Here is a 23,783-nt window from a genome sequence, read left to right on the forward strand (position 1 = left end):
TAAACTTTAATAAGTTTTTTGAAAAGTTACATCACTTAAAAATAAATATTTAAGCATATATCAAAGAAAAAAAACTTTATATTCCTGGAAAAAACAGCCCAACTGATAGAAACTCAGATACTATCCCAAAAGCAATCCAAAATAATCCAGATATGAGGTACAAGAGCCAAAAAAAAATATTTCCCCCAGGAATCTGTTCCACCAGTTAGCCAGCAGACCTCCAAGTGTGTCAACGTCTTTACACACTTCAAAGTGAGAAAGGGTAAAAAGGGCATTTTTGTAGACTCGGGTAATAAGGGCGTTTTTGTAGACTCGTCAGCCACTTTTCTCAAGACTTCTAGGCAACCTCATTCTCATTTCAGACACAGGTACACAATAATGCTTGTGCTTCTGTTGCACCTGTCAAGCAAATCCCCCCCACACAGAAGCATGGATAATGGAACTTATTTGTTGTGTTGACATCTGCTATTAACTGGAATTGAAAAAAAAATTTAAATAAAATGTTTAATTTTTTTTTTGCTTATCTAAGAAATGCACGCTGAACTGCATAAAATGTAAATGCTATAGAAATATATAATCAGAAATACAAATTTCCTGTAATTCCACCAGCTAGAAATGACTATTGTTTAACAATTTGGTAGTACATTCAGCCAAATGTTCACTCTATAGGAGTGTGTGTATATGTATATGCATGCATATACATATATAAACAAAAATGAATTAACATTATTCATATACGTTTGTAATTCACACGAAATACTTCAAATGTAACCAACTGTGCAGTATAACCAATTGTCTTGAAAAGTCAATGTGAAGTAAATGAGAAGGAACAAAAGGCATTTGAAGGACCCCAGGGTTGACGAAAATGACAGACATGAAGGGGTTTGTATATTACATACTTGGGGAAGGACTGCTGGTTATACAGATCTTGTCTCTGTTGGGTGAAAGAAAACAGAATCTGATTTGCTAGTATTTTTCGTTTGTCTACTTTTCTACTTTGGCTTCAAAACAATTAAGAATTTCATGCTATCAGGAAGTAGACATCTGAATAAAATTTTATATTTCTGCTTTTATGTTTGGCCCATGACTGAATTTTTTTTCTTTTTCTTTTTCTTTTTTTTGAGATGGAATTTTGCTCTTATTGCCCAGGCTGGAGTGCAATGGTGCAGTCTCGGCTCACTGCAACCTCCATCTCCCGGGTTCAAGCAATTCTCCTGCCTCAGTCTCCCAAGTAGCTGGGATCACAGGCACCCACTACCACACTCAGCTAATTTTTGTTAGTAGAGACAGGGTTCCACCATGTTGGCCAGGCTGGTCTCGAACTCCTGACCTCAGGTGATCCACCCACCTCGGCCTCCCAAAGTGCTGGGATTACAGGCGTGAGCCACCGTGCCTGGTCTGAAATTTTAGAATTGAGGCTTATAAATTATCTGTGTCTGCTTGTATGTCTGTTTTGTATTGCAGAAATGCCACTGTAGTGAATACTTACAATTTTATATACCTTGGCATCTATTTTGAACATAAGTTTAACTTTCTCATACCAGAAACAGGACTTAGTTTCCCTTGACAGCTTCCACCTGCCACCCCCAGTCCTCAATGTGGTTGATCCAAGATCTGCCTTATACACCTCCTCTTTCTGGTGACGACCTCTCTAAGGGACAGTCTACCTGGCCGGCCCTGCCGGCCCCACACCCCTACATGGACTGTGGAGTATGCCACAGTGACCACCTCTCAGTTGCTGTGTGATCCTGAAACTCATGACTGCCTGTTTTAAACTCACCAACTAAAACTCCCTGCAGGAAACCTGCTTGGACAATGCCCTGGCCCCCAGTAAAGGTGTTGGCCCATGGGTCCCACTCTCTCTTGCTCTATGCCTGACACTTCATTCTTTCTTCTTGTGACCTGGGGATAGAACACTGCCTTCCCAACTCATGGCGCCCTCCCTCTCTAGGATCTGGAAGTAATAAATCTTGGAACTTATTTCCTATCTTGGTGGTGTGTTGAATTTGCACATTCCATCTGAAGAACCAGGGGCTCTCCCAGGCTGCCTGGGTTTTCCCCGGGATGCCGGGGAAGAACACAAGGGCAGGCTCTGAGCACCAGAGCGATAGTCAGGCAGTCATAAACTGAAGGGGGGTCAGAAAAGAGCCACAAGGGCGTCTGCCAGGATAAGCACATTTCCCACGTGAGGAATGCCTGATACTGGGCCAGACCACAAGGCATCAGGCTGTCCACCAGGTAAAAGGAGTGCCCGTGAAGGGTACCCAAGTAAACACTTGTGCCCTGCTTCCCAGCATTTTCTGTTAGGGCAGAGTCGTTAGCTGCTCTGGTACTGGAAGCCCAGTGTGGCAGGGGAGCTTTCAAAGCAGCTATTGTCTCCCATCCTGGGATAACTATCACGAGATGGTCTCACCAAATGAGAATATGATCGCTCTTAAGGATGTTCTGTTCTGACTGGCTTGGAAATAAAGAGGCACCTATAAATTGAATATTCCTAAAATTCCCATAAATTAAGGAAATTGAACTTCCAATAATACTTTCAACAGACTAAAAACAGTATTCCTATAGAAACGTAAATGTTTTAAGAATTCAAGTTCACATATTTAGGTAAATCTTTGGCAAATGAGACTAGGTGAATATTTCGGGTTTAATAAAAACAGTCATGTCTTCTATGAGTTGTCAGCATTAAGTATTATTATTATTATTTTTTAAGATGGGGTCTCTCGCTATGTTGCCCAGGCTGGTCTGAAATTCCTGGCCTCAGCAATCCTCCCATCTCGGCCTCCCAAAGTGCTAGGGTTATAGGCAAGAGCCACTGTGCCCAGCCAGATTACACATTGTTATTCTACTTGTGCATGTTCTTACAAAAGCTATACAGATTTACTGATCAAATAAGTGAACATTACTCCTACTTAAGGTTTAAGACTATGAAAAAATGTAAATTTGTGCTTAACCAAATTAAATTATTAATCTCACAAACCTTTTTCAACAATAATTTTTAAAATTATTTATTTATTTACTTTTGAGAGACAGGGTCTTGCTCTGTTGCCCTTGGGGGAGTGCGGTGGTGCATTTTTTCTTTTTTCCAGAGATAGCAAGGTGAACCCATTGCATGTTAAAATCTTAGTAATATTATGAAGTTAGTTTTGATCCCACAGACTCCCTGAGTTCAATCCTAAAGTGTCAGTTTGCTCCAACTTTGTGATGGAAACATGTCATAGAAATACAGGTACACTAGGGTTTGGTAAAACCACATATCAAAATCAGAATCAGGATTGAAATACATTAATGTGGATGATTTAGCTCGAGAAGAGCAATTGTACGATGGCTATGATGAAGAGTATGATTGTCCTGTTTTAGATGATGACAGAGTAGCTGATGAGTGAGATAACCAAATGAGAGAATGTGGAGTTATTGCTGATTACCACGGTTGTGATATCTTCCCTGAATGCTGGTTTCATACAGTTTTTGTGCTGAGAACAGATGCCAACGTACTGTACGAAAGACTTGAAACGAAGGGTTATAATGAGAAGAAACTAAAAGACAATATTCAGTGTGAGATTTTCCAAGTTCTTTATGAAGAAGCCACGGCATCTTACAAGGAAGAAGTCGTGCATCAGCTGCCCAGCAGTAAACCAGAAGAGCTAGAAAATAATGTAGATCAGATCCGGAAATTGATTGAGCAGCAGATCAAAGATCATAATTCTTGACTTATAAGACTAGCTACTTTACAATCACTCTTGCTGATATATCTCTGCAGACATCATAGAAATTGTTAAAGTATCAGGAACACTTTATTAAAATCGTGTTGCGGGACTAGCAGGCGGATAGAATAAAGGTTTATGCCTGTGTTTCTTTTTCTCCATGTGAAAGCTAAACATTTGAAATACAAAAAATATAGCATTATCAAGGATTGAGACAAAACTGTCATTTCAATGCTTAAATTGCTAAAGAATAAATAAATCTGAAGAAACAGGTGGATATCTTTTAAGTTTATTACAGAAAAAATGCAGATGATCTCTTAAAATAAAGACTAACGATTTTTTAAAAAGAGAAAAGTTTGCTCAATATTGATGAGCCTGTTTCTTTGGTTTACTGTTTACCACATTCACCTAAAAAAATAAGGGCTTATTCTTTTTTCTGTACAATTGGCTTAGATTCCAAAGATTCTGTGTTTTATGAGAATCACCTTCTTTGGTTTATATTGGCTTTATTATGCCCTTGAGTATTCAAGAAATCTTGTCTCTTAGGAAAGAGCTAAGGTTCTTTACAATCATGTTACCTCTGTGTTTACTTTCAAAATCTTTTACAGTCACTTTGATGAAATAAGTAGTCAAATATTGTTTCTAAGTTACGTGAGCCTATTGGAATCAGGTATTCAAAATTTCTTGATAATTTTTGATATTCTGCCTTCCCCAAATCAAATCCTAAATGATATATTTTGTACTTCAAACTGTCTGAGGCCAGGCATGGTGGCTTATCCCTGTAATTCCAGCACTTTGGGAGGCCGAGGTGGGCGGATAACCTGAGGTCAGGAGTTTGAGACCAGCCTGGCCAACATGGCAAAACCCCGTCTCTACTAAAAATACAAAAATCACCCGGGCATGGTGGCAGGCACCTGTAATCCCAGCTACTTGGGAGGCTGGAGCAGGAGAATGGCTTGAAACCCAGGAGGCAGAGGTTGCAGTGAGCTGAGATCGGGCCACTGCACTCCAGCCTGGGCGACAGAGTGAGACTCCATCTCAAAAACACAAAACAAAACAAAAAACTGTCTGAGATTCCCCAGACATACCTGGAAAATAACAAGTATTTGTGCTTTTACTTTAATAAAAGACAGATGCTCAAAATAATCAGGAGATCCATTTGATCTGTTACTATTGGTAAGTTATATGGGGACAAGTTGTCAAATCAAAAAAGATACTTAGCCAGCCCTAGGTTAAATATATGTTATTAATATATAGGTGTTTATGTCCCCTCCAAACTAACCCTCTTTATGTGACATTCTTGGTTTATTCTAATTATATGCTTGGCATATTCATTGTGTGTTATGTCTTGGGACTATTTTGTTATATCTGAAGATTTTTTCTGTAAAGATTATATTCTTCCATTTTTATAAATTAGATGTAACATCCACTGTTCTTTTAAAATAAGGTTAATTATGGTGTTTCCAGATGCTGTATCTAGAACTTTTTTGGGTTGACTCCATTTTGCATACCATAACTAACTTTACTTATCAGTTGCCAATACTCTTGTAATGAACTCTCCATAAATTTAGTTTTGAAAATTATCAGTAATATGATAACCCCAGCCATTTCTTTTGTCACCTACAGATTTCTGTTTTTCTCTGACACTTCCCTGATCAGCATCTGCAATCAGTTATAGGCCAGAGTGACTTACCTTCGACCAAGAGGGGGCTGTTTTAGAGCCCCATGGAGAAGAACCATGCTGGGTACTTTTGGGTACAGGCTTCTTATGGCATTGTCTAAATAATGCTGAGACCCCACCAGGGGAAGAGGATTTCTATAACTCTCATTGAGAAGCAGAGGGATTCACGAAACTAACCCAAGATCAAGTGGAACAAAAATTAATGACTAGGCCCAGAGGAAGTACTGAAGGAGGACTGTGGCTTTTGTTTGCAGTATTGTTGCTATTTTAATGCTCTATATTCTGGATACATAAGGGACCCTTTCTCTTCTCCCTCTCTGTATCTCATAACAATTCAGTCTACTGTGCTTTTATAAACAGAAAGGAAACATTTGGAAATGGTATCTTACTATCCCTGCCTGATCCCTCCAGAATTGTGAAACTGTAATTGAGTATCCTTCTTTTCAGGGCAATATAATTATTTGCATAGATTAAAAACAATCCGTCTTCCTAGTTACCAGGACACAACTGAAAACAGTGGCTATGCAACCACGGCCTTTGCTGGAATGTCATATTTGAGAGTGATATTCACTTACTCAGAAAAATAACCAGTCACCTAAGTCCTCAGGTTGATTTTATGGCACCAGCGCTTACAAAGCCCTCTTGGGGAAACAAGCCTGGTACCTTGCTTACGGTGTTCTCAGCCTTACAGGTGAGTAAGGAAGGTCACTTTATGGTAGGCCCAAGATCCACTGAGTATGTTGGGCACCCCAAAACAAAAAAGGCATTCCCCCAAATTTATAGGCACTGCAGGTGAAATCTGAAAAAAAAGACCTGCGATACTTAAACTGTAGCAACCTCCATTGTAAGGAGATTTAGAGAAAGAATAAGACGATTCCCTTTGGAATGGTATGAGCAAAGAAGGACTTTCCTAATTGCTATTTGGATGGTAGAAAAGATACCACTTGGTTTATATTCATCTTATAGCAGCAACACTACTTTTCTCCTTCAGTTTGAGACAACACTCCTTCAGTTTAACAACCGTATCTACATTTTCTACTAAAGCTTATAATGGTGGAATAATATAGCAACCACAAAGTGAAGGTACTGCCTCTGATTCTTGTGGCATGGCCACTGGCAGGGCATGGTTTGGAGGCCCACAAGTTTATGCGTATTCATGAGTTACTCATGGGTTTACTTGCATTCATGAAACACGAGAGGCAGCAAAAGCGTAAAGCATGTATCTTAACATTTTAGTTAAAAGAATGAGGATCTCAGAGCCGGGCATGGTGGCTCACATCTGTAATCCAGCACTTTGGGAGGCCAAGGTGGGCGAATCACTTGAGGTCAGGAGTTCGAGACCAGCCTGGCCAACGTGGTGAAACTCCGTCTCTACTAAAAACACAAAAATTAGCTGGGTGTAGTGGCAGGCACCTGTAATCCCAGCTACTTGGAAGGCTGAGGTAGGAGAATCGCTTGAACCCAGGAGGCAGAAGTTGCAGTGAGCGGAGATCGAGCCACTGCACTCCAGCCTGGGCGACAGAGTGAGACTTTGTCTCAAAAAAAAATAATAATAATAAAAAACCCAAAGTATAAGGATCTCAGAAATGAAAAAACATGTACAAAATTCTATTATATGGACAGCTCCAGGAAGCTGAAACCTTTATCTTATTATTAGAAATATGTTAATATGAGATATTACTCTTCCATTCTTCTGGACACATCTCACAAATTTAAGTATGTCAAGGTATCTACTACAGAATGCCTACTACAAAGAAGAAAAACAACGCTTTTCTGTTTTTAACATTGTTATTCAATGACAAAAAACATGCAGGATTCTTTTTCTTAATAGGAAAAGCACACAGTTAGGTGCATCCAAAGGCAATCAGAGCAAACGTGAAAAAGGTGGTCACGTGAAATAATCCACTGACCAGTGAGAAACAATAACCAACATGAAACACTAACTACACAGAAGAATTTTCTGAAAGTTCTAAAGGAATAGAGATGAGGGAGCGGGGAGAGAGAGAGAGAAAGAGTATTGAATGGATGATTATTTGGGAAATAGTAGAGCTGATTTTGTTTTAGTAAGACCAGAGGTAGGTCAAGTTAAACAGATATACTCATTTTCTTAGTGATAAATAGAAACATTTTAAAAAGAAAACATTCTTTGAAATCTTTTGGGTTTAGGTATCAGCTCTTTGGTAAACAGTGAAATTAATTTTCCTTAAGAATAACTAAAAAAAGGAGATAATCCACATATTCACAAAGATTATTAACCTTGTTCATGACCAGTATAAACCCATCTAAATATATACAGTACTATCAGAATCATACATTTACATAAATTTTGACTATAGAGGAAATTAAAAATAAAATCCAATATGAAAAAAGATAAATTCTGGAAAAATGTCTTCAAATCCCATCCTGAGGATATTATATGACCTAGATCCCTGGCAGCTACATCATGTAAAGCACCTTCAGAAAGACTCAGTCTGTGGACCCAAGAGACCTCAGATCTTTAAATGAGTAGCTTATTAAATATAATAATAAGCTATAACATTAAATATAATAATGTTGATATCCCCCATTTTTAATTTTATACATTCTGTGATCTAAAGATGGGTTCAATGTAAAAAATTGAGACTCAAATCTTTAACTTTCTTTTTTGTGTGCTTATTTTTGAGACAGGGTCTCACTCTTGCCCAGGCTGGAGTGCAGTGGTACAATCATGGCCCAGAGCAGCCTCGAATTCCTGGGCTCAAGCCTCCCTAAGAGCTGGGACCACAGGGGGCCACCATCATGTCCAACTAATATTTTAAAAATTTATTTTTAGTAAAGATGAGGGCTCACTTCTTTGCCCAAGCTGGTCTTGAACTCCTGACCTCAAGCGATCCTCCTGCCTCAGCCTCTCAAACTGCTGGGATTACAAGCATGAGCCACTGTGCTCAGCCTTTAACTTTCTTATAGTAACAGTTTCATAATTTAATTGTCCTTCCTTATATATTTTTTCCCTTATGTGGACTGTTTTTTACTCAAATTCAGAGACTTTTAATATTCAGGTTGCTCTGTTTTTCTAAAAACTATAATACCTTTTCTGAACAGTCTCAAATAATACAGTAATAGTGATCCATACAGCACCAGTATGTTTTCTTTTTTTTTTTTTTTTTTTTTTTTTTGAGACGGAGTCTTGCTCTGTCCCCCAGGCTGGAGTGCAGTGGCGCGATCTCGGCTCACTGCAAGCTCCGCCTCCTGGGTTTACGCCATTCTCTTGCCTCAGCCTCCCAAGTAGCTGGGACTACAGGCGCCCGCCATCTCGCCCGGCTAGTTTTTTGTGTTTTTAGTAGAGACGGGGTTTCACCGTGTTAGCCAGGATGGTCTCGATCTCCTGACCTTGTGATCCGCCCGCCTCGGCCTCCCAAAGTGCTGGGATTACAGGCTTGAGCCACCACGCCCGGCCACCAATATGTTTTCAATACTTACTATGTTAAATATTTTTTCTAATTTTCATAGCCAAAAAAAAAAAAAAATGTACCTCCAAGTAGTTCATCATTAGTGTCTAAAGTGTTCAATCAATACATCTGCACCACCTCAATTAAAAAGATGTTTCATCTAGCAAACTCGGTATCTAACACTAAAGTTCCCACGGGGTCTACACATGCACCCAGCTCCTTGCTCCTTATGGAAGTCACTGGGGACCCCCAACGTCAGATCTTATTTTCACATCATCCTCTCCAGGAAGAGGGGCTGGGCAGGCAGAGGAAAAATAAGCCTGGGGTCCAGGTGTGTGGGAGAAGGGTGCAGGCCATGCTTGCAAGACAGGGCAGGTGGGAGGACAGCATAGGGGGCACGCACAGGTGACACCCAGGAACATCCAAACATCCCCTTTCCCCAGACAGAGGGCCGTAGGGAATTCCAGCCCACCCAGAATAAGGGGCAGCAGCAGGAGGAAAGAAGCCACAGAGCCCAAGACCGTGAGGTACAGGGAGGGGCACTCTCACCTGCAGAGGAAAGGCCGTGAGGTACAGGGAGGGGCACTCTCACCTGCAGAGGAAAGACCGCCTCTGAGCTCTGGATCTTTGCTGGTGAACTCAAAAAACAATGTGCTCAAATTGCTTAAGCTAAGGTGTAGGGCAGAAACTCCTTATACTACCCACTCTAAGTATAACCCCAAACTTACCAAAGCAAATGGGCTGATCTTGGGGAAAACTATGCAAATTCATGGATTTCCTGGCTAATGCTACTGTTTTCAGAAACAGTCACATACACACCTCTACTTTCCAACTCCACAAGGATTACTCCATGGGCCACGGATGGTGGTTCATGCCTGTAATCCCAGCACTTTGGGAGACCCAGGTAAGTGGATGGTTTGAGGCCAAGAGTTCAAGACCAGCCTGGGCAACACAGTCGAATTCCATCTCTAAAACAAACAAAAAAATTAGCTGAGTGTGATGGCATCTGCCTGGAGTCTCAGCTACTCATGAGGCCAAGGCTGGAGGGATCACTTGAGCCCAGGAGATCAAGGCTGCAGTGAGCTATGATCTCGCCACAGCACTCCAGCCTGGGCAACAGAGCAAGACCCTGTCTTTAAACAAAACAAAACAAAAGAAGAATTATACCACAATTTCAACCCTGTAAACTGTTTGATTCCTACTTTCCTATCCATGGTCCCTCATTTTTGTTAAAACTTCACCTGAGGAAGTAAAGTGACAGAAAAATACCAAAAACAAAAAAAGGACAAAAAGACACAACCTATAAATTCTGGGATAATATTTTAGTACTGCTTTTAATGATGAGAACTAGATTGCAAATAAATAGCAAATATACTTCAAAATGAAAAGCAGAAGATATTTCTGCAGAAAAATAAAACAACACAACTTCAAAAAAAAAGTTTTCAAAATTGAAAATCACCGATAAGGGAGACCAGAAGAAGAAGTGTTTCATACCGAGCTGCTCTGGTTTGACAGTCACTGAATATTATATTCTTTTCCTATAAAGACTCACTATTGATATATGAACTAAGTCTAAAGTCATATCCAAAAGTCACAAAAGGATATGCCAAAAATCTACTTTAAATGCCTCATAATTTTTTTAACAAACCCTGTTATAATCCCTCATTAATTTTGAATTGCAGTTTTTGTCATTCTATTTAACCCCTTCTGAATAATCATGTTTTTATTCCCCTTTTTAAAAAACGAATCGAAATTACCCTGGATTAATATCAAATAATTTATATTCCTAAATATTATTTGGAAGGCAATAACTTTTTTAAAAGTGTGAAGAGTTAAAGACGTAAGGAAAGGCAAAGAAATAAATATAATTGAGGGTCAGGCACGGTGGCTCAAGCCTGTAATCCCAGCACTTTGGGAGGCCAAGGCGGGTGGATCACTTGAGGTCAGGAGTTTGAGACCAACCTGGCCAACATGGTGAAACCCCGTCTGTACTAAGTACAAAAATTAGGCCGGGCGTGGTGGCTCACGCCTGTAATCCCAACACTTTGAGAGGCTGAGGTGAGCGAATCACCAGTTCAGGAGATCAGACCATCCTGGCCAACATGGTGAAAACTTGTCTCTACTAAAATACAAAAAAAAAGGGCCAGGCACGGTGGCTCACGCCTGTAATCCTAGCACTTTGGGAGAGACCGAGGTGGGCGGATCACGAGGTCAGGAGAGAGAGAGAGAGAAAGAATTGGGGAGGAAATAATTGTTCCTCAAGAGAACAGACATACAACTTTCCTGGGAAAACCACTCACATTTAAAGTAAATTCTAGCCTTTAGGACAAATGCGTGCAGCTCTGTATTTCTGTGTGTCTACCTTACCCCGTGTCTGAGGAGCATAACAAATGAAGCCACTTGTCCCTTATTAACACGAGTCTCTGATGTCAGTGGAAATAAGCCGTAAGGTTTGCAGGCCTCCCCCGCCCTCCGCCCTTCCTTTCTTTGGTTCACTCTCTTGGCTTCCTCCTCCGCTGTGGCAGTTCCAGGAGATGCGTCCAGCCACAACAAAGCTCTGAGGACCCGGGGAGCATTTCTTCCCAGGGCTATCACAAGTGAGAGAACACTTTCCAGAAACCTCCCAGGAAGACTTCCCTTCACATCTTGTTGGACAGAAGTGAGTCACAGTCTCGAACTAATTAGTGGTAAGAGGAAGAGAATGCCGGTGATGTGCTGAGACGGCGTTCGAGGACGAGGTGGACCCGGGGTGGTGGGAGCAGCGCAGTGGGAGGGTCACTTGGCGTGAACAGCTCCGCGGGAAGTGGCCGCTGCCTAAAGGAGAAGGACTCACACAGGGAGGCGCAGTGCAGAGCACCTTTTATCTCCAGGCCCTTTACTCCCCTTTAAAATAAAAATAAGGATTCAAGTTTGCTACTTCAGCAAGCTATTATTTTGTTTGAGTTTCTGCATATCTCAAACAGATTAATTTGATATTTCTAGACCAATTTAGCACAGTTTACTATCATTAAGCTCACTCCCCCCAGATGGTGCACGTAGTAAGCTAGACCTTAGGAGCTAGCAGCTGTAACTATTTAAATTGGGCCTGCACATCTCTCCTTTGCTCAGTGCATAGAATGCCTACCAGCAGAACTTTTCTTTCCTTTTCTTTTTTTTCTTTTTTCTGAGGTGGAATCTTGCTCTGTTGCCCAGGCCAAAGTGCAGTGGCAGGATCTCGGCTCACTGCAACCTCCACCTCCTGGGTTCAAGTGATTCTCCTGCCTCAGCCTCCCGAGTAGCTGGGACTACAGGTGTGCACCACCACAACCAGCTAATTTTTTGTACTTTTAGTAGAGACAGGGTTTTGCCTGTTGGCCAGGCTGATCTCAAACTCCTGACCTCAGGTGATCCACCCACCTTGGTCTCCCAAAGTGCTGGGATTATAGGCATGAGCCACCTGGCCAAAGCAGCAGATCTTAAATAGATTTCTTTGGCTAGCTCCTCTCTCAGTGCCTGTGGGTCTCCCAGTGGGAAATGTCCTCCGTCCGTGGCCTCTACCTTTACATGGCCTAAGACGACCACTGAGGCACAGGAGATCCACCCTGGTTGGTCCTCATTTCTACCACGTCCAGTCCAAAACACATTTGACAATTTCTGAACCACATATTTACAAGGCATGCAAAATCAGTTATTGAACAAAGAAAACACATTTTTAAAAAGACGGAGTTCTTTGAAGATCCTATTTAATGTTTTCTGTAGAAATATTTTATCTCATACACAGCAAGAAAAAAACATGCTAATGGGGGCTGATGGCAACTGTTAGGCTATCAAGAGGCAGCTGTTTTTTAAATGGCTTCATCAAGCAACATCTGCTGATAGACCCCACACCTGTTACAACCAGCACATCCCCGCCACTGCCAGCTCTGGGTACACTCTGCCAAAAGTGATTTATCAAAGCAATTACAGATCACTGAAACAGCTGTGTTGGAAACCAAGGGCACCTTCGATCTTACAGACCTCACCGGCCGGGTGGTCGGCACTAAAGGCCCTATCTTTCTGCGTACGGCAGGTCTGAACAATAGAAATGATTTACATGGATATTTACAGAGGGTGTCATGCTCGAGGAAGTGTGGCAGTTCCCCTAAATGTGTGATAACAACATACCCGTGCTGCATGTTCAAGAAAAAAAAAATAAATATCACCTGTTCTTTGGATGAGTCACTGCTCTTTCAACTTGAAAGTTAAATTTAAAATCAAAGCTACAAGAGTGTATGCTTCCAGCCAAGTGCACCATCTAATGGAAAACAGCCAAAGGCCTGGCATTACTGCAAACTGTAAAACTGCATTCATAAAATATTAGTGTCTCCATTACAACAGTGAAGTACTCATTCCAGGACCCTTTACTTGAAGGACAGGAAACGGCAGGAAAATCATCCATTTCACATGAAAAGTGGCTCAAGTATTCTATTTTCCCTGCTCAGGAAGGCATCTGTGTCCCTGCAGCTCTCTTTCCTCCTGCCTCCAGCTGGCCTGCCACACTGCATCTGGGCTAGGCCTTTCCCACCCTCTGGGCATCTAGCACTCTTTTTATTCCCACCACTGGGACCCTTTTATCTTCTTTCCACTGCAAGGCTCCTTCCCTGGGGAAGCCAGACCCAAATGAGCTGTAATTCCCAATCTACTGCCTCCGCAATAAAGACATGATTGGAGCTCTCTGAAATATACTTTCTTTTCAGCATCTCCATATGACTGAGAAATAGAAAACTCAATCTAAAAAGAGGTCACAATGCTCAATAAATGACAGCTGTAAGTACCCTATCACAACTCACACAGGTCTATTGACAGATCTCAGTTCTTTCAGGAAGGTTCTAGTGATATTGGAGATGAGGAAAGCATCTCTCGAAAACTGAGGAAGCAGATCCCCCAAGCGGGCATTTCTGACCGCAGAACTCAGTCTTCTGCCTCCTGGGTGAGATGACAGAGCACAGTTTCATGCTAATGGCCTACATCTCACCCCCAAAACAAAGATTCTCAATGGGAGGATGACCATCAGCTCAGAATCACCGGAGGAACTTTTAGGAAAGGCTATACTCCTACCCTCACCCCATGCCCAGAGACTGTATTTTGGCCCTGGCATGCCTGTGGTCAGTAAGTCCAACAAGAGACACTGTGTGGACTGTCCCGGAATTTTGAGGGTCATTTTCATTAAAGACACATGGTGGTCTCTGGGAGTGGGAAAAGAGGAGGCAGGTCAGAGAGACCTACTCTCCTCCAAGTTATAGCTGCAAAACAAAGGACAGTCAATATGCAGACATGACCCTCACCCAAGTTTGTGCTGAAGAAAATAGCTAACATTTTTTGAGCACTTCTATATATCAGGTACTATCTTAAACTCTTTGCATGTTTCAATTCAATTAGCACAAACCCTTTGAGGAAACTGGTACTATTATTAATATTATCCCTGTTTTATACACAAAGAAGTAGAGGCACAGATATTAAGTAATTTGTTCAACACCATGGAACTCCCAGAACAGGTGAGTAGCAGAGCTGGGATTGAACCCAGGCATCTGGCTCTGGGGGCAACGCTTTAGCAACACTGCACTGCAATGCACAGTCTTGGAGAAGAGAATCCATCCTTTACTGAAAGAAGACCGTCTCTCAAGTTTAGGAAGAATATTCAAAAATAAGTGAAGTACATGATGATGATTCCATGATTACTGAGTGATGGTTAAGAGCACCAGAAATGTTTTAAACATGTTCACTCAAAAAGTAAAAGGGAAATTCATGCATCTCTTATTTACTCAGAAAATATTTACTGAACACTTACTTTGTTTGTGATGCTATATCCTGCTGAGTATTAAGAGATGAACAGGATATAGACTATGTCCTTATGGGCTCATATTCTAGCAAAGATGTAAGAACAAGCAAGTATCAGAGCATATGCAAGCTATTACTTGTTTTGCACCCTATTTGAGAACCTTTTAGGAATTTAAGCATTCTATCTGGTGTGTAATTCTTTAATTTTTTTAAACCACTATCAAAATAAGTATGCTCTATTTGTTCCTTCATATCTCTCCAGGCTTCCAGGCTCAGGAAAGCCTCTGTAAACATTTCTGTGCTCTGACCCACAGCTTGCCTTCACATGCAACAAGCTGGATTGGCAGAGATGGCTCCAAAACGAGATTCTAAAACTTAGCCACTCATAAAAAGCTATCCTGTTGATAACTCACATTAAAAATATTGCTGAGGATAATAATCAATATTTTGAACAACAAAATCCAGAAGGAGTAGAATAAACCAAATACTTGGATAAAAAAATTATATTCATGTATTTCTGTCAGAGTGCTGGTATCTATACAGAGCTTCTTTGGGTTCTGTGTCTGATGATATTCAACAAGTAACAAAGAAAACAGGTCAAAATTCATCATAATATTTTATATTTCTCCCTCTGAAGGATGTGTAACTATCAATGTCAATGACCTACATACTGCAAGCTAAGATTACAGAGGTAAAAAAATTGCTTAACTGGATCCTCAAAATAAAGTCTCAACAGGACAGGCGAGGTGGCTCACGCCTGTAATCCCAGCACTTTGGTAGGCTGAAGCAGGCAGATCACTTGAGGTCAGGAGTTCAAAACCAGCCTAGCCAACATGGCAAAACCCTGTCTCTACTAAAAAAAAAAAAAAGAAAGAAAACTTAGCCAGGCATGCTGGCGGGTACCTATAATCCCAGCTACTCGGGAGGCTGAGACACGAGAATCACTTGAACCTGGCAGTGTGGAGGCTGCAGTGAGCCAAGATTGGGCCACTGTACTCCAGCCTGGACAACAGAGCGAGACTCCATCTCAAAAAAAAAAAAAAAAAAAAAAAAAAGTATCAACAAATTTGAAACAAGTGTATTTAAAATAAGTCTTTAAAAAAACCAGACTCTGATTTATAGAGTGATTTTTGCCATTAAAAATGGGTATTAAACCAAAAAAAAAAAAAATCTAATGGAAGCTATAGCTCTGAGATTCTATAATTCTTCATGGAATCATATTTTTTTTCACTCTTTAAGAGAAACTGAAATAATGCCATTACAGGTGTTTAGTGTGTCTTTTGCAAACAGTGACCTATGTGTTCATCTCAAAAATCGTTTCTCTTGACTTGGCCTCTTACTGTTCTCTTCTCAGAGAAGGATAAACTCTATTTAGAGAAGTTTTCTTAAGTGGCCATTAAAATTCACCCATCCTCGCCAGGAATGGTGGACTAAGTAGTTTGAAATAGCCTCCTCACTGTGAGCCCTCAGAAAAGCTGGACAAGATGCAAACAAACAAACAAGCCCCAGCGATTTGCAGACGTTGCCCAGCTACTAAGTCAGTGAGTCATGGGAGAAGAAACCCGTGGAAGAAGAGGTGAACCGGCGTCAGAAGCCCACACTCCCTGGGGACAGCCAGCCTTGCAGAGACAGAACCCCAGCTCCAGATCATCTCAGTCCCTGCTAGGAAGATAAAGACAAACTAACCAGGCATATTAGATACGGAACATACGATTGAAAACAACAGATAAGAAAAACAGAAATTAAGGGGAGCCAGAAAAGACAGTTATTTCAAAAGAAATATGCATAATATGTTCAAATAAATAAAAGACAGGATTAATAATTTTGGCAGAGAACTGGAAACGGTTTTTAAAAATCAAACAGAGGGCATGAAGGCGCCCGTCTGTAATCCCAGCACTCTGGAAGGCCGAGGTAGGAGGATTGCTGGAGACCAGCGATTTGAGAACAGCCTGGTCAACGTGGGAGACCCCATCTCTACAAAAAATAATTTAAAAAAATAAAATGGAATAACAAGGACTGAAAAAAAATACATGTTAAAACTCAATATGTGGATTTAGCATCAGAATAGACTTACAGAGAGTCAAAAGTGAAATGGAAAATAAATCAATAGAAGATATCCAGAATGAAATAAGGAGATACAAGAGGAAAGAAATAGAGGAAAATCATGAGACATGGGCTATAGAAGCAAAGGATAACACACGGGATTGCGTTCCCAGCAATGGAGGTGTGAGGAAACAGGCAGAAGAAATCACAGCAGAGAAGTTTCCAGAACAGATTAGACAGGAAGGCCTGTGACTCCCAAGTAAGCAAACAACAAAAACAATACTCTGGTACAGCAATCACAGTGAACCTACAGAAAACCAAAGATGAGAACAGCCTAACCCCAGAGCCCGTGGCCGCAGCCGACGTCAGCATCTCTCTTCTCGCGGTTCCGCATCCATGCCCAGGCCACACCAAGGCCATGCTGCTCTTCACACAGGCTCCAGGCTTTCCCACCTTTCTCACCTTCGTACCTTCTACCCTGCAGCTTCGCAATACTCAGAACTCACGACTGACAGTGCTCATCGACTGACAGTCCTGTCTGCAGGGGTGCCCAGATCGTATATTACCTGCAAGTGCTACTTCAAATTTAAAACTAAAAATAAAATAAAGTCATTAGGGCCACGAGACACACCTGAGTTTCAAATCATTTTCCTCACTACGGAAATAGCATGTAGCCTGGCTCACGTGAAAACATAAAAATGTCAGGCCCAGACCTTACCATTCTCCATTCCAGCAGAGGCATTGCTTCAGTCATTAGCTGGTGAAGGATATTTCCTGTAAACTTTCCTTTTTTCAACATTAATATTCAATTACAAGATTTTTTTTATTTAGGAAATAGAAACAATTTTGTGCTTAATAGAATCTAATACTTTAATATATCCTTATACATAAAAATATGTGGCATGCGCCTGTAGTCCCAGCTACTCAGGAGGCTGAGGCAGGAGAATTGCTTGAACCCGGGAGGCAGAGGTTGCAGTGAACCGACATTGTGCCATTGCACTCCAGCCTGGGTGACAGAGCGAGACTCCATCTCAAAAAAAAAAAAAGAGGCCATGTTAAGTTCCAATTTCAGTTTAACACAGATTATCATTCCATCCTTTCACAATTCCACTGTATACTTTTAAAATCAGGAAACTAAATTTTAGTGTTTCTGTTGACTCATTACAGCATATCAACATAAACTTCTCTCCCCATGCTCATATCAAAAGATCTCAAACTACTGGGAAGTTGTATATTTAAAATTTAATGTTGCTGGCTGGGCACTGTGGCTCAAACCTGTAATTCCAGCACTTTGGGAGGGCCAAGGAGGGCAGATCACTTGAGGTCAGGAGTTCGAGACCAGCCTAGTCAACATGGTGAAACCCCATCTCTACAAAAAACTTAAAAAACTAGCCAGGCATGCTGGCGGGTGCCTATTGTCCCAGCTACTCAGGAGGCTGGGGCAGGAGAATCGCTTAAATTCAGGAGGTGGAGGTTGCAGTGAGCCGAGATCACGCCAGTACACTCCAGCCTGGGCGACACAGTGATACTATGTCTCAAAAAAATAAAATAAATTTAGTGTTACCTTTTAAAAATTTGTATTGTTCTTCCTTCTAACCTGTGAAATAATAAACGATGGTCCTTCATCTATATTGCTATCTAAATTTGTGCCCCTAAAAAACTCACTCAACCTTTAAGCAAACAAATCAGGACTTTTTTTTTTTTTTTGAGATGGAGTCTCACTCTGTTGCCCAGGCTGAGTGCAGTGGCGTGATCTCAGCTCACTGCAAGCTCCGCCTCCCGGGTTCACACCATTCTCCTGCCTCAGCGTCCCAAGTAGCTGGGACTACAGGCACCTGCCACCACGCCTGGCTAATTTTTTGTATTTTTAGTAGAGATGGAGTTTCACCCTGTTAACCAGGATGGTCTTGATCTCCTGACCTAGTGATCTGCCCGCCTCGGCCTCCCAAAGTGCTGGGATTACAGGTGTGAGCCACCATATCCAGCCCACAAATCAGGACTTTAAGCCTTTGTCTTTAATTTTAGAGTCTAAAAACGAAACAAGTTTACATGAGAGGTGTTTAGAAACAAATGAAACTTCTTCTAGGATAAATCACTTGTTTAAATTCTACTAAAGTCCCAAGGCAGTAGTTTCCAAACTTTGCTTTGCATTAGAATCACCTCAGGAGTTTAAAAAAATCCTAGTGGCCAGGGTACACCCCGTATTAATGACACCAGCATGTCTGGGAGTGGGGCCAGGCGGCCATGTACCTTACAGATCCCCAGCTGAGTCCAATGTGCAGCCCAGTCAGGAAGCACTACCCTAGGGCATTAGGAGTTTTTGATTCATTCAAGCAAAGGCTGTGTGGTGAACTGTAATAAGGAATGGATTAGGAAGAAAATCCTGTGAAAGAGGGGAAACCTAGATCTTGTTCCTTCTGCTATTGGCAAGATGCAATACAGAAGGTGGATTATTCACCCTCACTAGGTGTTCATCTCCTCCGTGTTAAGGACAGGGTGCTGCACTGGGCTGGGGAGCTGCTGGCCAGGAGGGTCTCAAGTGGGGCCAGAGAATATGTATTTATTTATTTTTGACACAGAGTCTCACTCTGTCGCCCAGGCTGGAGTGCAGTGGCATGATCTCAACTCATTGCAACCTCCCCTTCCTGGGTTCAGGTGATTCTCCCACCTCAGCCTCCTGAGCAGCTGGAATTACAGGTGCCCACCACCAGGCCTGGCCAATTTTTGTGTTTTTTGTGGAGGCGGGATTTTGCCATGTTGGCTAGGCTGGTCTTGAATTCCTGACCTCAAGTGATCCGCCCGCCCCAGAGTGCTGAGATTACAGGCATGAGCCGCCATGCCCGGCCCAGAAAATCTGCATTTAAAACCTGCTTTGAGTGATTATTCACACAGAACCAGAAGTGGTGGATCCCTTTCAGAAATGACATTCTAAATTATGAGGGCAAAGTTTATTAATATGCTTAAAATATTTTTAAAAGAAGACTTAAATTTGAGCAAGTTAGGCAGTTCAATCTATGAAAATATTTTAGTTCCTGAGCACAGCAGTTGAAGGCAGATATGGAGGTGTGTATTTGTAATTTTGTATTTTGCCTCCCTCTCTGAGCACTCATTCTTTTTTCATTACTCAAGACAATAACACCACCTTACATTCATGGAGCAATTACTATTTCATCTACAGAAGAATGCCAGAAGGTCAAACGGGTACCCATCTCCCATTCATATGCCATTTACAGTGAGATGCCTCATAAGGAAGAAGGGGCCACACTCCCGCCCAGGATGCCTGTCCCTAACCCAGTGCTTCCACAGACCAAGCCCATCAGGTCCAGGGCTATCCCAGGCACAGGGCGGCAATACCACTCATCTGAAATAGTAACTTCCATTGTGGGCAAATGAGAAAGTCAAACCTCGTGCCTTTTGATCACACAGGACGGAGTATTTTTATGGTGAGTAACAAGTAACTCAACACTCAATGTTTACTGAGCACTTAAAAAAAATGCCAGACATGGTACAACGTAGAGTACCAATAGACAGGAGGGGTATCACCACTTCCCTGGCAGACACTGGCAGAGGGTAAAGGGTCAGTAAAGCGGGAGGGCACAAAGCAGAGCTGTGGACCAGCTGCCATGGGACGCATCGGCAGGAGAGGTACGGGAACGGTAGTAGATGCAGAGGAAACTGATTCTTTCTTTCTTTCCAAAGGAACTAGGTCAAGTGGCTATGCAGCAGTAGGAAGAAGACTGAGAAACAGGGATGCAAAACACAAACTCAGCCACGGTGCCGCCAGCATTCTAGGAAGGGCCCCACCCCTGGGAGGCAGCCCGCTGAGCAGGTCCCGCAGGCTGCAGTGGAGTCAGAGTGCGCAACGCCATCGTAGAGCAGGTGCCTTGGTGTTGCCACGCCACAAATATGTTACAGGACCCCAACAGTCTCTCTCTCTCTCTCTCTCTCCACATCTTTTGCTTTACCTGAAATAGGATTCCTTTCAATTTTTTTGCTGCACTTTTTTTCTGAGACAAACCAGAAAGCACGAGTAAAGAAATCTAAGTTTCTATAAGTTACTGCCACCTTTCATGAAATTTGTGTAATTTTAAATGTCTTTTAACCATTGCCAAGATAAGAAGCAAAGGAGTCAGGTTTCTCTTCCGCAGGTCAAATGCAGCCGCCCATCTGTTCAAGCCTGAGTATCAGGACCTGGAAGCCCCATGCAGACCCGTCTACTCTGTCATTCTTTTCATCTGTTGCTTTTCAATCGGTATGGTTTTTCCCTACCATTTTGAATTCAGGTTTCACTACATTATACTTCCTTGGCCTCATAAAAATGAGGCACAAGGTATAATATAGAATGGCTAATTTTAAATTTAAGCAATGCAAGTAGATATTGAATGATCAAAAACTTCAAAATCCTCGTTATATTACTCATGTAAGAGGATAAGGGGAGTTTTTCAGAGGAAGAGCAAGGTTTTAAAGCCAAAACCACAAAGGAAAGGGTGTACCTAAGTGTTAGTATATAAACCTTTCACTCTGATGGCTTGAGGTCAAACCTTGGTTAGTTCAAAAGTGAATGAATGTTTGGATTCTTCACCTCCTACCTAGTAAATATTTATTCCGATTATAAAATGGCAAGAAACACTAGCATAACCAATATTCTCTGCTTGAGAGAAGCTACAGGCATTTTTACAAGAAATGCATTAGCAAAGTGATATGGGAAAGCTTAGTCTATCCATAATAACTCTTTGTCCGGAATGCAACCAACGCTTTCAGTTTCATATTCTGAGTTTTCCAGCATTTACCCATAATCAATTTTTTAAAATAAAAGACAAGTCGGATAGACTAGTTTATGTTTCATTGACCCAGAGAAGAACATTATGATGTATCAGCATTTGAAAGTTTAAAATAATATTTTTACACACTGACCTTTTTGCCTTTCCCACTTTTCTTCAATTCCTCATGAGGTTTGATGAGGTCCTTAAAGCTGTCACATGAGCCATCTAAAACATCATGCCTTGTTGGTCTATTTTTAACACCTAAAACCCAAGTGGATTAAAGATTAGTTAGAACTTTACATGGACTAAATACTTCTTAAGCAAAACAAAAATCACATTTATGCATAATGGAAACAGGAAGTTATAGGCCTTTTAAATAAATTGTATATGTTTTGCTTTTTGAGATCTATCTAGAACTTTCAGCTTATTACATTCCAGTATCCTAAGCAATTCACTTAACTCAATGGTCAGTAACAATCAGGTTACAATGTTCTACAGCATCAACTCTGTCCATTTGATAATGCAAGAAAATGTATACCCATACCTTATGTACTCTTCAAACTTCAATTGTTAGATTTTAAAATAATGACAAAGAACAGCTCTTCAGAGTAGGCAGTTCCATATTAGAAGCAATAATTAAGTTTTGGGGTCAGTTTGAGATTTTTCTAGAAATTAGTCTTCAGTACAGAGCTTCAGGCTTCAACCTACAAATGATGGATGATTTTACTCCCCCCAAGTTTCCACCTTAGACCAGCATCTTGCCATGAAGACACACAAACCAAAAGGATACTCATTCAAGTGAAATACGGTTTCCTTAGATGCTAACCTGTGTAGACCTAAATAACCCACAACAAAATGTGAAATGTGTACTTTGATTTGACTCATCTACTGCCTCAGAGGGTGCTTCTTACTCTCACCCTTCCTGCTCCTTCAAACAGTTTGCCTACTTTATGACTTAGATGGGATTTTGAAGGAGGAGCTACCATGGACCATAACATGGTCTCAATGGTATAAATGCAAACTTTGATGCAAAAGTTATGTAGCAGCCTAGCGGGTACTAGAACCTGCTAGTCAGGTGATAGCTAAACTGCATTGTTGATTACCTAATGATTAACAAATAGCTAATGATCTACCCACTGGAGATGCAAAATGCACAAGATATAGTCCCACTCTTAGGGAGCTCACAACCCAATAGACAATGTAGACATAGACGAATAAATATAATGCAAGGTGAAATTAACATCAGTGCCCTCAGAAATTAAAAATCATATAACATGAGAAAGACTTCTTTGCAGATAAAATTCTATAAAGCCAGCTATAACTAAGTTTGGAGACTCTAAGGTAAAAACTGTCACTCTTTTCAAAAACAAGGTCCTATCTAAGTGAAAAAGGATGCAGAATAAAAATGTTAATACTTTCCTGAATTGAAGCTAGTTGTTATTTGCAGCCTGGGCCCTGGACAGATTTTAAGGTCCAGTTCTAAACCACAAACCTACCAACCTACACTCTTTGCCATAATCCCTAATACTGAATCCCCTGGAGACTCAAACCAGTCACATCCTGACTGATCCCGTACTTCCTCAGGTATCCTTTATGGTTGACTTGCACTGACTTTTCTCCCAGGCCCACTTTATCCCCTAGGGTAGAATATGAATGCAATCTTTTTCATTTTTAAGATTAAAAATAATTATATCTACTATGCACTTATTTTTCTTTTTAAATAATAATATTTACTTGAAGCATGAGTGTGTCAAAATCAGAAAAGCAGTGGACTAGAGATATAATTTGGGATACAGTGCTGTTATTGAAACATGAATAAATTTGCAGCTTCCTAGTGTAGTCAATGAAAGTTTTATAATAGCCACTTGCCTCAGTTCTTGCCGAACAACGAAACAGGCTGTAAAGCATTTTATAAACATAAAGTTCTAGGAAATGCAACACGATCTTTAAAAACTTAAGACAGACTGATATTGTTAACAACACGTTTTCACAATTTCACAAATCCTGCAGTCAAAAGATAATCTAAGTAAATGATTTATTAATTGGTTATTGAAAACATTTCATAAACTCTGCCACAGTAATTTGCCAGTGTGTTTTAACAATGACCTCAGTAAACCCAAAGCAGTTGAGAGTGCAAATGACTTCTGAAAACATCTGTGGAAAGATTAGTTGGACTCCATTTTTGGCTGGAAGTCTGCAAACAAACACCTACTCTCCTCTTTCTGACTCTCCCACTTCTTGGATGACTCTTTTCGTGTATGCTCCTAAGTGTGGTTTTTTTCATGGGTTGTCATCAGCTCCCTTCTCACTCCCCAAGGTGATTTCATCACTTCCCATAAACTCATCCATTACTGAAGAGACCTGATTC

General features: G+C 41.1%; 1 protein-coding gene and 1 pseudogene across 3 annotated transcripts in view; one reads left to right on the forward strand and one right to left on the reverse strand.

The window, feature by feature from the left end:
* Window positions 1–23,783, reverse strand: part of MCPH1 (microcephalin 1) — a 241,095-nt gene that overhangs the window by 171,541 nt on the left and 45,771 nt on the right. For all 3 annotated transcript variants that reach the window (XM_025393866.1, XM_025393865.1, XM_025393867.1), the window contains exon 9: window positions 21,567–21,676. In XM_025393866.1, the coding sequence (XP_025249651.1) occupies window positions 21,567–21,676 (110 nt within the window). The remainder of the gene's footprint in view (window positions 1–21,566; window positions 21,677–23,783) is intronic.
* Window positions 153–4,041, forward strand: LOC112630566 (annotated as a pseudogene).

This window comes from Theropithecus gelada, chromosome 8 (assembly GCF_003255815.1).
Source record: "Theropithecus gelada isolate Dixy chromosome 8, Tgel_1.0, whole genome shotgun sequence".
Classification (NCBI taxonomy): Eukaryota; Metazoa; Chordata; class Mammalia; order Primates; family Cercopithecidae; genus Theropithecus; species Theropithecus gelada.